This window comes from Stegodyphus dumicola, chromosome 4 (assembly GCF_044657685.1).
Source record: "Stegodyphus dumicola isolate Sdum_Otavi_A_Nest chromosome 4, ASM4465768v1".
NCBI classification, from domain to species: Eukaryota; Metazoa; Arthropoda; class Arachnida; order Araneae; family Eresidae; genus Stegodyphus; species Stegodyphus dumicola.
Window position 1 is genome coordinate 61,711,762 of NC_140771.1, and position 18,363 is coordinate 61,730,124.

The 18,363-nt window shown below is 29.9% G+C and overlaps 1 protein-coding gene across 2 annotated transcripts in view; it reads left to right on the forward strand.

The window, feature by feature from the left end:
- LOC118203995 (uncharacterized) overlaps positions 1-18,005 on the forward strand; it is an 89,674-nt gene extending 71,669 nt beyond the window's left edge. Inside the window, exons 11-13 of one of the 2 annotated variants that reach the window (XR_015040682.1) lie at positions 3,846-3,966; positions 8,475-9,461; positions 14,274-17,992. Coding sequence is in view for 1 of the 2 variants with exons in the window: in XM_085815010.1 (XP_085671136.1) it covers positions 3,846-3,966; positions 8,475-9,385 (1,032 nt within the window). In the remaining variant the exon portion in view is untranslated. Of the gene's footprint in view, positions 1-3,845; positions 3,967-8,474 lie in introns of both variants that reach the window. The other variant, XM_085815010.1, reaches the window with a different exon arrangement.
- Positions 18,006-18,363: the final 358 nt, after the last annotated feature.

Sequence of the window (18,363 nt, forward strand, 5' to 3'; positions counted from 1 at the left end):
TAAGTATTTAAAACTTATTTTTCTGTACAGACATAAAAAAGTAATAACTCAAAATAAAAATTGTAATTCTTGCATAAAGTTAGCATTTATTCAAACTATGGTATTTTTCAAAGTAAGGCACTACATGTAATACAGACTTTGATGTTTTGTGCAGATATCGTGTTTCTTGTCAATTTTGGTAGGAATTGCACAGTGACATACACTACCATGTTAGCGTATCTTTAGATGATGTAAGGGAATTGTGTCCATGTTAGCCTTCCATTTGTGGTATATTTGAAGATTTATGGTGCATGAATAGATGTAAGACATTCACTGTACTAGTTAGTATACACTAGTATGGACATAACTATCTTATTTTTTCTGGTTATGTTATCAAGGACCCAGATGTTCAGACATATCCTTTTAAATAAGTGTTTCCCTTTCCTATCTAAAAGGATATATAATTATAGATAAATTCTGTTTCTGGCATTAGGAATCTGAATGCTAAAATTTGTATTGGTGAAAGGGTGGTGGTGGGGGAATATGCTTTCATTTAGCCAGTTCATTTGTGATTTGCTTTTTCAAACAAAATACTCCTTCTTTTCCGTTATAAATAACATATTTATAATAATACACCTACTAAAAACAATATAAAAATTACATTTAAATATTTTCTGCTGATTTCACAGGGATTCCACCAAACTAGTATAAATCACTTCAGTGGAATTTTGAAGAAACAGATGGCTGTTTACTTTGTTATATAATTACAAGTATTTTTTTTAATTTAACAGTCGCATGTAGCATATTAAAAAAAACTTAAATAAACTCAAGCTTTGGGATTGTCTGACTGACAAATTTATAATAATTTGCATCAGTCATTCTAGCATCCCAAAATCCCTAGTGCATTTAAAATAGTAACAAAATAGTCATCTCTTTGAATTTGATGCCATGTAAATTACTTAAAATCTAAGTAGTGTTGCATAATATTGCAGTGTTTTTAATTGCATCAGTTCACTGAATGCCAGTCTTTAGTGTTCATGAGTGAGGCCATGATAATATGTTCATCCATTATTAATGCTAAATCATACTGTTTGGAAACAGTTTCTGCTTGTCAAAGTTATCAGTGAGAAAATATGTAAGTATCCTATAACCAAATTTTAGAAATTGGAGAGCTCTTGGAACTTCTTCTGGAGAACAATGAATGGACAACTCTCAGATAAAAAGGAGAATAATGATAGCTTTGCTGCATCAAAATTTCGATTGCCCCTAATAAAATAAAATAAACATAAGCATCTGTAAATAGAGATTGGTTTTAATCATTACCCCATTTTTAAATTTACTAAATATATATTAATGAAATCTGCAAGTGTTCTACCCTTAAATCCATGAAGGCTGAATTCTTGGTGAATTTATTACAGTTTTTCTCTGTTAACCCTCAGTTGGAGGGGCTGGTACATGGTACAATTTTAGAGGGGCAGCGTATGAAGTACACCAGGTGGTTTTTCGAGCCTCTGCTTCATGTTTAAAACTATTTAATCTTATACGTGGCATTAATAAGGTGAATCGTCATAGTAAATATGATATAAGAAAAAGAATAACAGAAAAAAGCAATAAAGATGGAAATTAAGAATTTTTTATTAATTCAGAAAATGGAATGCACTGGAAATGTAGTTTAAAGTTATAGAGTATTCTGTATTATTTTATGTATGAAAATTATAAGATCATAAATCAAATTTTCAAATTATAAATATTCCGTAAAGTAAAGTTCGGTAAGTAATAAATTTCACAAATGAAAATATTAAAAAACCTTTTGCTACTTTATTCAGATTGTCCCTGTTCACTGCAGTAGGATTTGCAAAGTTGTACTGTCTTGCCCAGATAATTTTTGCAGGTAAACTTAGAACACTCAGAACATTTTATGGTAGTGTAATCATTCTTCATTCTACCGCACTCAGCGCAGCGTCCTTTGATCTTTTTTGCAGGTGGTTCTTCGCGCCTTTCGGCCATCTTGTCCTCTCTTGTTGTTACCAGCCTTCTAATAATAGCTTTGGAATGCGACAGGAGAAATGGCATTTTCAGGCGATTCTGAAGATGTGGTTTCATCAAAGATGTAGCTAGATTTTTCAAAAAATATCTTCTAAACTTGATGGTTGCATCAGGTTTGGCGAAGTTCAAGAGCACTTGCGAATTTATGCCCGCTACGTTTAGCAGTGCAAAAAATATTGCCATTGACCACCTCTTGGTTTTTCGGGAGACAGTTAATCATGTATCATACATGCTTCTCTTTGAGATGTTTTGGAGATCGTCTGCAGTCCTGTTACATTTGAGATAAATATTTGTATATTGTACAATGGCATCAATCATATTTGTATTTATGATTTTCTGGAAATCAGAAAGCTCATCATTTATATCCTCACAAGTTTTGGCACTTGGGAATATTTTTTTCATTAAATGTTTTCGAGGCGTTCTGGCGAATTTACTCTTGAGGGGAACTTTATTCCATTTATAAGTTTCCTTTTCTTCTTTCAGAAACTTTCCTCCAACTTTCTTCTTTTTGTAAATTTTGTTTACAAAAAGTCCTCATATTTATATCACTCATGTCATTTTCATCATCACTAAAATCATCATTTGTTGGGGAAACATCATTTGAGGAAGGAAAATGAGGATGTTTAGAAACATTTCCCTCAATTTCTGAATCACTTTCATGATCAGAATGTTCGATGACTTCTGATTCATCGACATCATTTGCGTTATCCAAATTGTCGGTGTCTTCATCAACCGAGACTTCATCAACCGCTTCTATAACGCGCAAATGATCTGCATTCGCCTACGCGACATGTTCACAATAACTGCTTTCGGAAGGAAAGCAAAAGCAAGACTAACCAGAAATACCCGATGCATTGCACTCATAGAATGTTTCTAGAAGGGTAGAGGAAGGGAGGAAGCTCAGGAAGGAGTTGTCTGAAAATTACAGCCCAAAAGATGGCATTGGCGTACTCTGTACGCCGGCTCCTCCATTGCAGGGTTAATTTCTACCACATAGATAAAATTTCATAATAAAGAATATTGATCTGTTTCAGTAAAGGACAAGTTCATAAAATTATGCAGCAGCATTTCTAGTCAACAATTCTTTTTTTCCCTCTCTTTCCCCCTAATCAGGTGAGCTGGTGAATTAATTTTCCTGCCTTCCATATTTACCAACTTTCTCAGTTCTTTTTAATAATATTAATTCCAGCTTCACTATCTGTATAATTTATAAATTTGTTTCCTTTTTCAATTTTTGAAAATATGTGATACTAAATATCAATTTTATCATTTACTTATATTATTTGAATTATTGCTTGTATCACTGAATGATTTATTTATGAAAAAGGAAGTCTTTCAAAAGTCAGTGTCAAGCAAAGTTTCAAATCTTCCATTTATTATTAAACTTTATTTGTATCTTTCTGAACTTTTAAGATATACTGAATACTCTTAAAAATACTGAAATGGCATATCACTTAATTAACCTTGAATTTTATGAAAAATTTCAAATTTGAGAAAAGTTATATAATTTTAGAAACTGTTTCCAAAATTATAAACTTAATTTTGGATTTTGCATACTCTTTCTTCCATTCTTCAAAAAACAGTTTTTCTGAATTTTAGAATATGTTTCAAAAATTATAAACTTAATGTTGGATCTTGTATACTCTTTCTTTCATTCTTCAGAAAACAGTTAACTAAATTAGAAAGAAAATAAATGAACATTGATTAAAAATATTCTGTTACTTGGATACTCCTAATTTTTTTTTTTTTTTTTATATATATATAGTGAGGTTTATACTATAATTTTTAGTTTACATGTTAATAAATTTTTTACATTCTAGGAGAATCCAAAGAAAGAAACTGTATTTCATCAAAATGAAGATAAAGATATCGAAAGCATTAATGAGGGTGATGACCAGGAGTCAAATTCAGTGACATCCCAGAGTCATTCATATAGCCATGGTAAAAATATATCTCAAAATGCTTTTATTACATCATAAAAGAAGTTTAATCAAAATTTTGTCATTGAATAAAACATTTAATAGATTGGGGGGAAAAGAAGTGTGTTTTACTTAGATGTGACCATTCTCTAAATAAAATTCTGTGTTAAAATGTAACAGTGCAAAAAGATACTATGGTAAATGGTGCAAAGTGGTAATTATTATTGTATAGTACAAAGTCCAAGATCGGGACTTTGGCGATTATGGATTTGGGATTTTTCCGGACATTAGATCGTCAATTTAAATCTATTGCGATGGCATGTATAAATTATGAAATTAAGAATATGAAATCGTGATATATGAAATAATCAAGCATTTATGATCTAAAGGATATTAAAATTTACAAAAAAAAGTTTAATACTTATTTGTTTACTTTATTAAACATTTCTTTGAATGAAAATTGTTTAAGTTGCTTTGTTTTTTGTGCTAATACTCTCTCATCAATTCTATATACAGACATAATTTTTTTTTCAGTTACAAAGTTCCATTGTTCAAGACCTAATTCTGATTAACTTGTCAATCGAAAATTTTTCGTTTTCAATAACCTCCTGTCACTTTCTTCACTATTGGTAGTGGTATTTTCTGGATCTAGAACTATACTACAGATTTCGCCGTCCATTAATTGACTGATGATTGGAGCATTGTCATTGCAATGAAAATCTTCTGTTATATCATCTTAATTTATTACCTTTTCTCCTCATTTCTTTACAAAATCACTGGAAAATTTCACCTATTATTTGCAATATCCAAAAGCCTTCAAATTAGTGGCTGTCATGTTCATTATCCTTACCATGAAATATGGTAGCTGGCCATAAAATATGCTAAGCATTTTTTAAAGTATCTAGAGGCACATTCTCCCACAATCTCGTGATGCTCCTCACAGCAGATTTTGGATCTATAGTTTGGAAGAAAGAATAATACGGATACGTTATCTTTCATTAAAACTTTAAGTGAAGTAGGAGCCGAACAGTTATCTACAATCAGAACAATTTTTGCATCATCAAGTAAACCAATCAAATTCAAATTTTGCTGAGCCTCGGGTATGAAATAATTTTCACATTAATCATACATCAACACTTGTGTCTTCCGTGCTCTTTTATTTGCATGATATATAACGGAAAACCTTTACTCCTTTAAATTCACGAGGTGGTGTCTTTTTTCCGATTACAAAAATTTTACACTTGTGTTTTACTGCAGCATTTGCACATGCTAAAATTATTGGTCTAGCTTTGGAATCTTTGACACCAGATGGAGCCTTTTCTGTAGAGTTTGCCAAGGTATTTCGTATTATATATTGCCAAAAAAGACTAGATTCATCAGCATAGTAATTTTGTCCTGGAGATCACATTTCACTTAATAGTGAACTCATCTATAAATAGTTCAGCAGCTTCAGTATCAGATGAAGCTTTTTCATCTGAAATTTTAAATTGCATTATATCATGGCGATTTTAAATTGAACAAAGTGGTTAACCGCTTTGTTCAATGTGTGCATTTAGTTTTTAAGTTCATTTCTTCATGAAATAGTTTGGCTTGAGCCATTAGCATTGGACCCATCAATGGCACGCTTTTGCTGCATCTCTGGCTGACCATTCAGTCATCACTTTGTCATGATTGGCATTTTTAGCATAGCAAATAATTTTTTTGTTATTCATTGCGAGTGGAGTGTCGGAATCCACAAAAAATTCATAAAAATCCTTTTTCTGTTATGCCATATACAGTTGACTTTCCAGTGCCATACTCCTCGCATAATTTTGAGACTGATATATCTGTAACCATTTTTTGCAGAAATTCCACTTTTTGTTTAATGGACATCAAAACATGCTTTCGCTTTGTAGATTCTGTTGCAGCTCCAGAATTAGAAACTTCTTTTCAACATAATCGAAAGTTCAAACTTTAGTTTTCATAAAATTGCTGGAATTATAACAGCCTGCAAAAATATAATAAGCTGGATCAAATCAAAAAGTTAAGGAAGAGCACAATCTGCTGTATTAACTGAAATTTTTTGGAATCAGTAAAGTAGCCTAGCTTAATAGTGTCTGCTATACATTATTATTGACGAAAGACAAAATGTTCCGTTAAATTTTGTCCTCCTTCTGTCATGCACTGAGGCAGTTAAGCCTGAATTGTATTAATTTAGTTATTTATTATACTTATGTTTAAGTCTTGCACATGCTTAAGGCATATCCGAGTCCTGAATAAATAAATTTTGACATATACTTAAGCTGAGGGCTCCTGCTAGATATTTTGCCGCCTGATGCAGTCTCTGTGGATCCTGCATTCTGCTATCAAGTGCCTCTCTAAGTTTTAAATTTTTGCCGCCTATTAATTTTGGATCCCAGTGCTTTCCCTAAATTCTAAAAATTTTATCATCCTTAATTTTGTTACTCGGTGCTTCTCTAAATTCCCAAAATTTTGTCTTTTGTAAAGTCTGCTGCCCTGTGTGGCCATACGAGTTCTGGCACCGGTTCTGGGTTTATATGAATAAAAAATCATTTATTCTTAATTCAGATAGCATTAAATGTAATCTTTTGGTCTATGAGTATAACTAACAATATCTATGTTTACCATATGGAAAGAAATTTTTGTTAAATTTTTCTTCCCCAGAATTTAGCGCATTTAACTTAAATCTGTAATCATCACCAAGCATAATGTCAACATAAAAAGTTTCCATACTCTTTGTTATTCAATTACTAATATAAAAAATTAACTGTTTAGGCATTGCTGCATGTCATTACTCAAGTTGTCATGTGTTGATAAACATACAGTGATGAAAGCAAAATATAATAAATAATGATTTGCCAGGTTGGTGTCAGGGATATAAAATATTAGTAGTTGTAAAATCAATGATGTTTCTATTTAAAATGTTTCGGCTTGAGATGTATGCCAAGCAGATACGTAGCTACAGAGCCGAATTATTGATCACACAAACTTCACCCAAAATGATTGTTTCTTCAATAACGAGGTATTTTATTTAGTGCTGAAGTGAAATTAAGCATTGGGAATTCTCCATATATTTTCTTATGGGGAAAAAATCAAATGCACATGTGTAAAGCATTAAAAAAAATCCTAAAAAAATTTTTGTTGGTGGCTTTAAGGTCTGGATCTCAGACTTTGTATCGTAGTATAATAAATGACATGATTCATTAAAATTGCTAAATGTCATAAATGATTGCATTATGTACCTTGTCATAATTTTATTCAGCAACTTTTGATTTCATTTACTAATTGCATATCTTTTGTGTGTTTCATTAAAACACTCTCTCATATCTTAATGTTGACTGGAAGGTACTTTTTTTTTTTTTTTTTTTTTTGCTTGAAATAAAAAATGCACCATTGCTAGAAAAAGATAATGAGTAGTATTTAGTTACTAGAAATAAATTGTGCATAAACAAAACTGCATATGTAATATATTAATGTTGATTATAAATCTAATAAAAGAGCTGAGAAACTGGAAATTACATTAAAAGCTCAACTCCTGGTGCTCTAGTATCATAAAGTCCTACACATATATTTTTATAATCCATTGTAATACAAGGTGCTGCCTCATATAAGTGTTCGCAAAATCTGTTTGACCAAGAATTTATTGGGAATGAAGGCATAGCCTTATATACAATACCTTGCCATTACACATCACAAAATGAGAGACCCTTCTATGTGGGCAGTCTCACAGCAGATACTCCAGTTTCACCCAGGTGTTAGCCTTATAGGTGTGATATTATTTATTTCTTGACTTAATTATTTATTTCTTTTGGTTTTCATATCATACCGGTCTTTCACATTCTCCTGGGACACCGTCCTTTTTGAATGCTTTCCGCATGTGGATGCAACACTGCTGGTTTCTTACAACTTTTTGTTCCATGTCACACAATACTGATGTACATTGGTACCTTGTCATGGCATCCCATTTTATACTCACAGTGAAATGCGTGATGCACTTCAATTAGTAAATAATAATACACAGACTTATATTGTGGAGTCCATTCTGTCGTGGTTGTTTATTGTTCCTTTATATGTGCTTATGACACGGTTTCAGGTTTTTCGTTAATAGCAACAGATGACACTACTATTCATACACAGATTTTGACTACAGCAATTATTTATAACCTCTCATGGTTCCCATTATTACAGCTGTTAAGCTGGGCAGGCTGTACTGCTATTATAAAAATTAAATCATATCTGTGTTGATTGATAAATGTTGGTAAATCTTGGTATTACAACATCTTAAAAAACATTTGAATATAATTGTTAAAGACATGTTCTGTATTATTATATGCTTTAATGCATAAATAAAGGCAAAGGTTAAATATATTCTTATAAAATAAAAAATTATGTAGTTTTTTAAATAGCATATTAGCCTTTTCAAAAGAGGCATTATTCGTATTATTCATATTATTCGTATTGTTTCATATTGTTTTGAAATTAATTTACATTGTGAAATAATTTATACCAATATTTCCTTTTGTTAAATAGGCCTGGGAAGACGGCATCACAGAAGTCCATCACCTGCACCATTGCTTTCACCAATATTTGAGTCTGAAATCTCATCTGGATCTGCAATAGTCAGTTGGAAACATAGATCTGTTTCTGAGCAGTCACTGCACACTTTAGATGAAAGTGAAGAGGATCAACCTGCAACATCTACAACTTGCACAGTACAGATAGAACCGAATACTGGTAATGGTCTGGGTAACCGTGAGGACAGTGGAAGTCTGAGTAATTTATTCTTGTCAAAAGATCAGTCAGAAGAAGTTGAAGAGGATAATAATAATGTTATAATTGATGATGATAATAGGGTGCATGAAGTCTGTATAATACCAAATTCATCTCCAGATGGTTGTGAAAGTAATTACAATGCTTCAGACTCTCAAGAGATTGAGAGTACTGATCGAAGTGATCCATTAATTAATGGAGAACTGTGGGCATATGCCCCCCGAAATGGTTGTCAGATTAAAGATGGTATTGTCTCTTTTCGTAGAAGCTGCAGCATGCAAGATAATGAAAAGATCAAACACATTTCTCATGATCCACTAACTCGGTGTTGCTCAGAAGATGAGTTGAAGTCAATGCAGAGGATGACTAAACTTCAACGCAGGCTTTCTGAAGATCATGATTTATGGATGCTTAAAGGTTGCAATAATGTTCCAAAGACCTGGAGAGAACACTCTCCAAAGGCTGGCGTGTCAGCCACAGCAGTATTTTGTGTCGAAGAACCTGAAGAATCTTTCAGAATACCGGGTATACCATTTGGATTAAAAAGAAAATACAACCACTTCTCTGTACCAAACCATATTGTTCTACCCTGTTCCAATTCCATACATCCGGAAAGTCGGAAGAGGACCAGACCAGTGGGTTCAAAGCCACCTAAAGCATTCCATGCCTAGTGCCCATACCATTAACACTATATATAGTGTTCAGAACACTATATATGGTAGCACATTCTAGCAATTTCTTATGCAAGTAGGCTTTTTTTAATTTATAAAATGTGATATATTGTAAAAAAAAATTGTTTTGTACTGTATGTATTTTAAAGGACTTAAGTTTTTTAATGTTGTCTGAAACAGACATTGTAACCAGTCTTTCACATTTAAAGCTTTTGTATATTTATTGATACATTTTTCATATATCATTCCAGATTTCCTAGTTAATATTCCTAATAGAGATATTTAAACTTTAAAATTAATTTTTTAAAGATTATGGAATTTTGGTTCCATGTTAAGGATCTGATATTGTCAAGTACAAATAGGGATTTGTGGAAAGATGATAGCTAGCTGTCTTGCAGTAATAAACACATTTATGATTTTTCTAAAAGAATTTATCAAGAATTTATAAGTCAAACTTGACTATAGGAAAGCACGAATTACACAAAAATATCTGTAGTGGAAAAAAGTCTTGGTACTTTTAATTCTTGCATATTCTTCTACAGCTTCTTTTTCATTATGAGTGCAGTGAATCACGGCTATTAAAAATGGTTGCCAGTAGTGCTTCTTATAGCCAAGTTTATAAGAAATATGGTCATCTTTCAAAGAATAACCTGACAATTGATATATTGCAATTTTCCACTCTCTTAACTCATTTTTAAAAACTTTCTCTTCAAAGTACATAAAACAGCAGGCAAATTTAATTTTTTACAAAACTATTGTTAGTGCTTTTTTATATAAAAAACTGCACAATTTGAATCAATTTCTTTTGCTAATATACATAACTTACACTTATAATTCCTTCATGTTTACATACGAAAAAAGCACAACTGTTATTTTTTCCCCTAAATATTTCTTGATGAAATTTTTACTTTTAATTCTAGAGCAGGACCGTCCAAATTTTTTATGTGAAAGGCCAAAAAAAATTTGAAAGTGAATTCATAGGCCAGAGGTTGACACATTTCATAAAAAAAAGGTAGCAAAAATAAAAATATTATACGAAATTAGATATTACAAATATAACAGTAATTTATAACCATATTTTCTGCAATGAGTAAAATAAAAACAAGAATTTTATTTTTAATGTTAAATTTTCTGTCTTGTTTCATTTTTTTTTTTTTTTTTTTTTTTTAAATTCAAGTAGTTTGCCTTGGTTTATTTGATTATGGCAAAATACGCTAGGGCTATCTGCCTAAGGAATGCTTTTATGAAGGCCTTTTTAAGAGATATTGGCTTATATCCACATCACATATGGGGAAAATCATGGAAATGCATATGCAGCCTAGAATTGAACCTGACTCGAACTATAGTGCTCAGCGACATTACCATTCAACTGTTAGTGGGCAAAAAATTCAAACAGTAGTACGTGGTCTGGAATAAATCTTTTGATAGGTCATATTGTTGCACTATGTTGAACAAGCCTGCTCTAGAGTGTATAAAAATGCCTTAAATATAGTTTTGCATATTTAAAGCTAAACCAGTAATCTAATTTAGCTGTTATATACCTTCTAACACAACTCTGCTTCACATTCTTAGTTTCTAGAAAGAAACCCAAATGCTATATGGATAGGATCTGGATAGTTTAAAATATATAAATAATGAAGAAGTTTTAGAAGATTCAAAAGGATATAATTGAAAAAGAAATGGAGATTCAGATAATGAGAAGAATGTAGACACTAATGATTCTGAACAACTTTTGTATTCTCTAATATAGGATTATTTTTTCAGTAGTAGACCTGAGAAAATGCTAGTATTCAGCAAGTTGGGGAAACATATATCTGTTTAATAGATGTCAAAAGGAACGGATAATATATATATATTTTTTTAATTAAGAAAAAAAGGATGGATAAAGGGAAAGAGTACTGACATCATCAGGACACTGATTGATCGACTGCATAAATAAATTTAAAAACTTTCTGGAGCATCAGTATATTTTTAAGGCTGCCAAGATCTGATATAAAGCCAATAGATTTTTTTTTTCTGTGAGATGCTTTAATAAAAAAAACCTTATGCTAACAAATCATGGAACAGGAACTGTAAAACAAGATTCAAATAAAAGTGATTAGTGTCTAATCATGACATCACATTCAGAAGCATCAGTTTACATTTAACACTAGCATTATGTCGTATTCCTATAACTATGATCAGCGCTCATTTTGACCACTTGTTCCAAATAGAAGAAAAGGCTCGCTTTTTGCTAATATTATATAAAGTTAATGCTTACAACGATACATTTTGCTTGTTTAAAAAGTAGATAAAATAAATTGAGTAAATACATGCAGTGAAAAGATAATTTAATGTAATCAAGAGTAAAATAATAATTCGATTAATAAATTTACTCACAGTAAAATAAGCGAGTAAATTTATTAATTGAACGATAATTTAATATAACAGAGCTAAAAAAGAAAAAAAAAAAAAAAAAAAAAAAAAGATATTTTTTAACTTTTTATCATTTAATAAATTGCCTTATAAAAATTTTTAGTATAAAATAAATATATTAAAAATTACTCATATTAGTACTTACATTACTCGATTTTGCAGTGCAAACAGATTACTAATGTTTTAATTTTACCTGTACAGGTTCCACAAACATATGACACATATTCAAAGTTTTATTGCTTCTACATGCATTTATTTGGCATTGCTTATGCTTACGGGAAGGGTTGACGCAAGTACAATTTCTCTTTTCATTAGATACAGATAGTGTGTGAATTTTGGATGAAATGTACATCTTTCGAAGCTCCTCAGCCATATTCAAAATAAAATCATGATGGCTGATATTCTAATATTCAGTTTTTTCCTTATAAATTATCCATGCATTTATCACGGCCAAATCAAGAATATCAAAAAAACAAAACAAAAAAAAATTTGAACTGGCCAACTGCTGGAGGAGGACTTTACTGAGTATTTGCTGGCCATTTCTTCCAAAATATCAACTCAATATTTGATCAAATTGTAAAAATTCACAATTTTTGGTGTATGTTCTGTAATCTGCTGCAGTTTCTATTGTTAGGTGGTGCATGGTATTCAGGAGCAAGACATTCTTGTTTTTATTTTTCCTTGATAAGATCTAAGCATTATATTGTCATGCTTAGCAATCTTACTAGAACAAAGCTCATACCTCGTATTTTTGAAAGAATAAAGTACTTCTCTTTTTGAACAATTTATTGTGCCAATACAGCTTATCCCTGAATTCCTCATTTCTTTTCGTATTTCAGTGGTTCCATCAAGCTAAAAGCTGCATGTCCACGTACAGTTTCTCCAGCTGGTCTGACTTTTCCCAAATAGGAAAATCCATTCAGTAAATATTTTGACTGCACATCAGCTAGCCAAAATTTAATGCCGAATTTGTTTGCCGCTTTAGACATGCACCGAATAAATCGGCATCGGGTTTTCATAAGAAATAATTGTTCATCCACTGTTATATTTTTGCCCAGTTTATAACATGTCTAGCAGTTTTATATAAAAGCATTCCAAATATCCAAAACAAGGCAAATGGATCAGTTTGCAGTCTTTGGAATCTTGATCTAAATTTTTACTTTCCTTTACTGTTTCATGAACAGGTTCTCCATCAGACGAACCGGATTCACTTGTTTCAGTAGGAATAATCCTGCCCTCCTTGGATAAACTGGATGTAGTTTCAGTATGAAATTCTTCATCAGGTTCAATTTCTGAAGCAGAATTATCATCAGAAAGACTTTCAAAAACTTTCAGCATCCTTCGTTAAATATATTTTTCCAATTCTATTCAAGAAATCTGTAATTTTCTGGATATGGTTGAAATGACCGATAGCCGTAATTCTAGGTATAAACAATAATATTGTCGAAGATAATTATTTAAAATGAATAAAAAAAATATCATGTAATCTTTGTAAGTTCATAGAAAAAGTCAAAGAATATCAAAGTTATAAATAAAGAATTTAAAAAGTTTTGCCCAATTAAAATGGAGATACAGTCAAAATGACCATTCCCATAATCCTAGTGTTAAAACACAAAATGTTGCATTTAGGTCTGTTGAGACAGTGCTAGTGAGTATTTCCAACATGTCTTGTAGTACTGTTATGCTTCTCATGATGCAAGATATATAGTCATGTATGTATGATTAAAATTTAATAAAGAATTTGAAATATTAGCATTTTCTTTGGGTCTAGTACCAAAAAACTCTAGAGTAAATATATAATAAGGAAATTCCTCAATAAGGAAAAATTACACATGCTTAGTTATCTAACGGGTGAAAATTTAATCTCTGGGGAAAATATTCATACTTGCAAACAAAATATGACCTACTGCCTTACTTTTTATTAAAAGATCATAATGAGATTGTAACTTTTATCTAGAAGTATATTTCTTTATGCTATCTACATATCTTCAGTAGCTTTCTATTTAATATTTCATAAAAAACTGAAAAGAAATTGAAAGTTTTACTGATGGCATCAGTTATCTAATTCTCATTTCTGTATTAGTTCAATTTCATAAAATGTTAAGACACAGCTCTCTTTTTCTCTGTATATAGGCAATGAATAAGAGTTAAGTAATTTAGTATCAATTATGTTAATGACTGTTTTATATGTATGGTTTGAATTTCATTTTATAACTGGAGTATGAGGAACCATTAATTGAAAATTAGTACTTTTCATCTGCAATTGATATTCTGTGTGAATCTAAATCATAATTAACATTTTATTATTCATGGATGTATAAAATCTATGAATTAAGTGAAAATTACATAGCTTAAGAATAAAAATTTATTTTACTTTATTAAATTATATTATTGGGTTAGATTATTTATTACTTGGTTAGAATAATTATGTGTGTAAAAATTTTTAGGTGTGCATTTTTTTTTTTTTTTTTAGGCTTTAAGCTTGCATTTTCAATGACTGAATTCCTGTGTATCTTTCATTACAAATGATACATGAGAAAATCTGTAACAGAAATGGCATTATTATTTTATCTCATACTCAGTGTATATTTCTATATAACATGGTATCTATATAATGTTCTCTTTTAGCTTATTAAAGAATTTAAATGCAATGGAACCTTAGATCATGAACAATTCAGTTCACGAATAAATTATTTGAACAAACAGACATCAGATGACAAATGATGTCTTGACAAACTCTCAAATTGACAGCTTAAGATTTTCAAAGATATTTTAAGGTAACCTGTGCTACATAATTAACACTGGAAAAAAAACATTTTAATATTTTCTATTTCGTAGTTCTCATTAGCTAAGCCTGGCCAATAAGTGACTTGGATTGACTTTGGCCTGGAAGAAATTATAGCCAGATTGAGCTGCAGACAAAAACTTTGATGCTTAGGTTCCTCCCTCAATTTTCTCCGCTTGTGTCTAGAACAATAGATTCGAAAATCAACAAAAAAGATGTGGAAAAGTTACTAAGGGCCATAAAAATTAGCTCAATAAGGAAAAATTACAATAATTTTGGAAGCAGCAACAAAGGCAATTGTGAAAGTAATGCCTTCATTTTCAGAACAAGGGGAAGAAAGGAAAATGCCCTTAATTCTTTGATCTGCAAAATTTATGCATAATAGGGTAAAATGCAGTGTTTTCCGTAGTAATATCTCCTTAGTAAAGCAGTAGTAAGCTGCAACTTAACCATTTTCAGTGGCAGTGCCATGTTTCACTTTAGGAACACTTTAAAATGTAGGAAAAAAATTACATTGGACAGATCTTAAGTGAAACAGGCCCAGTGAAATTCAAACAGCCGAGTAGTGCTTAGATACAAAGGAAAGATGAAAGGAAGTAACTCCTTAAGAGTTATCTGACATTTTTATGGTAGAAAATTTCACATCAAAACAATATCAACATCATTTTCCACTTACCCAGTCTTCTTTGTAAAGTAATTTTTTTTTTCTTTTTTTTAATGAAATACATTCAATGATTTCTATCCATTTTGAGTTACGAACTTGCACAAAGTGCTGTTGTAAAATTTAAAGGAACGGTTATCTGTGATCCAGGAACAAATTAATTCCTGTGGGGAGTATTCTTTCACGTGACAAAAAGCCTTCAGGAACAAGTTTAGTTTATAAACTGAGGTTTGAACATACATTACTTTCTTTTATTTGAGTTATAAAAAAACAATGAATATATAATAAAAGAATATAAGGTTTCAAAATGTAAGACTAATACATAAGTTATTCTTTTATTATTTTATTTGTATAAGTATTTTAAGTACATATATATGCATGTATTCATAATATGGATATGTATATGACTATAATAATTATAACAGTATATCTGCTATTTATAACTAGGTTTGTATTTAGATAGTAACTACTTAATAAGTGTAACTACACAATAAATCATTATGTATCTTATTTTTCTTGGTAATAATGTAATGTGTATGGTATATTTTTGTTGTATAATATATTTATGCCTTTTATTGTATAGAATTTGTTGTATTTAACATTTTCCAGTCTCACACATTCACATAACTGTCAGTTATAGAATATTCAATTGCTCATGATATCAAAGATATCTTTGAGAACTGTAATTTTTTTATTATCGTATACATTGAAATAATCTCTTTAAATACAATTACGCACAGAAAAAATAAATATTTGTTTGCATTGTATGTATTGAAAAATATATGAATTTTTAAAATTCATTTTAATACCTTAAATGAAGTTAAATTTTTGTCTTGAGATATTAATATTTTTAGCATAAGTTATATTTTAACTCTAGGAATGGTATTAAATACTAAAAAGTAGGTACGGATTTTTAATATGACTCTGAAAAGGAACTAAGTTTTTTCATTATTCTTTTGTAATGGTCCATATCTCCACAAAAATTTGGAATTAACCTGATACATTTTAATACCATATAAAATGTTAATTCATCACACTACTTTATTTCTCCCTTCATTGAAATCTTAATGCTAACATACTATCCCCATTCTGAACATTTTATTTCTCTGTCAAATAATCAGAAATATATGATCAATTATATTTATCTTAAATTTCAGAAACTGTTGATATTTTTATTTTTAGAATCCTGAATTTATTTACATTCAAAAAACCATCTTTAACTATTATTTATAGATATTTCACTTTAAATGCCCATTATAACATTTTAATGTTTATATGGTGTATATCTTGAAAATTGTTTAATATTATAACTTTAAATATTTGCTGTTTGTTATGAATTTTATGTTTAATTATTTTTTAATTTAAAGCAACCATAACTAAATTAAGAGAGGTAACCTTTTAGTGTATAGTGACTTAAACTAGTGGTGTATAGTACTTTTGCAATGAATTTTTCATTATCTGTAATACAGATGTTCAATTTCACCACTTAAGTTACTTAATTAAAGTATTGATTATATTGTTAAATATGTTTTATATAATTTTTTAATCTAACCCCTTTTATGCACAGCAGTTACTAGTGTAGATATGTCTTTGTGAATGCATTAATGTTTATGTGGAATGATTTGTAAGAATGTTTGATAATGTTAAACAGATATCTGAGCTCTATCAATTTCAGGTTTGCTACTTAAAATGTTGTAGAAGTCTTGTTCATGTCCATAAAAATATGTGAAATTTGTGTTGTGTGTGGTGCTACTGTCTATCCTTTCAGCAGTTTTTCAATTTTATAAGCAAATACCATTTCTTAACATTTTACATAAAATTTACAAAAAAAAAAAAAATCATTTTTTAACTGAATATGCTGTAGTAAAAATAGTTAAGCAACAATGCAAATAAAAATAATTAACTGAAATAATAGAAAAGGGTTTGTGTAAATGTGCAATTATAATATGCATTTTTAAAATTCAAAGTGTTTGAAAGCTAGAAGTCTAGTCATAGTTTAGATATCTTTATAATGATCATAAATAAAATTGATAAACTGCATTCCTCTTGTGACTGTTTATGAATATGCATTACTTATAACTGTGCATTCAGTATAATTTTGAAAATTTAACAGCTTACTGAATAACATTTTGCTACTTAGAGAATCTCAGTGTCAGAAATACTTGTAAGATATTGTATACAGTTTTTTCACAGTTGATGGGAAAAGTATGAGATGCCTTATGTAGTATTAGTTGGTTATTGCTTCAATTAAATAAGAAATATTGAAAATTTATTGTAACAAAAGTACTAAAAATTCAGTTTATAATGATTATTTTCTCTTTGGCTGTATCATTTTATATTTTGCCAAGCTTTGTTTTATATAAATGTCACTATGTTTAAATTTTTATTTAATACATAAAATATAACAAAAGAAAATACTTATTCTGTATGTTATGCATTAAATGCAAATGTTTTCAATATTTTTATTGATAGATCTTTCATTTGCACTTATTCCATGTGTCCAAGTGTTCATTTTTATTTACAATAAATTATAATTCTGAAAAACTGATGTTTTAAAATTTTTACAAGACTTCACTAAATTTCTTTAAATTTAGAAAAATTTTTAAAATATGTTCATGTTAAGTACAACTCATTAGACTGACAAAACACAGAAATGCTTAGCTGGATTTTAATAAATTAAAAATCTAACATTTACATGCTTTTTACCTTAATCACCTTTTAAAAAACTCTTGAATTTATTCCAGTTGCTTAAATTTATTTTTGAGCAGATTTCGAGTTTTATGGGCATCATATCATTGGTAAAACACTCAAGAGTTATTTGTCTGAGAGAAAGAATGCCTTTCTGGAGAATTCTTGCAGGAAATTTATTTATATTTATATTACATATGTGTACGAATCACGAAAGCATGCGCTACAACCTATTCCCCATCCTGAAGACTTGAGCATGATTTCCAGCTATAAATATTCCATAAATCTAGTTATTCTGGCAATACTTAATATTTTATGTACCAATAATGAGAATAGAAGACATGAAGATCAATGAAAATTTTACTTTGCACAGCAGTAAGTGGTCTATCTGAATTTTTTAAAAAAATAACTATAATTTAATGATTATTC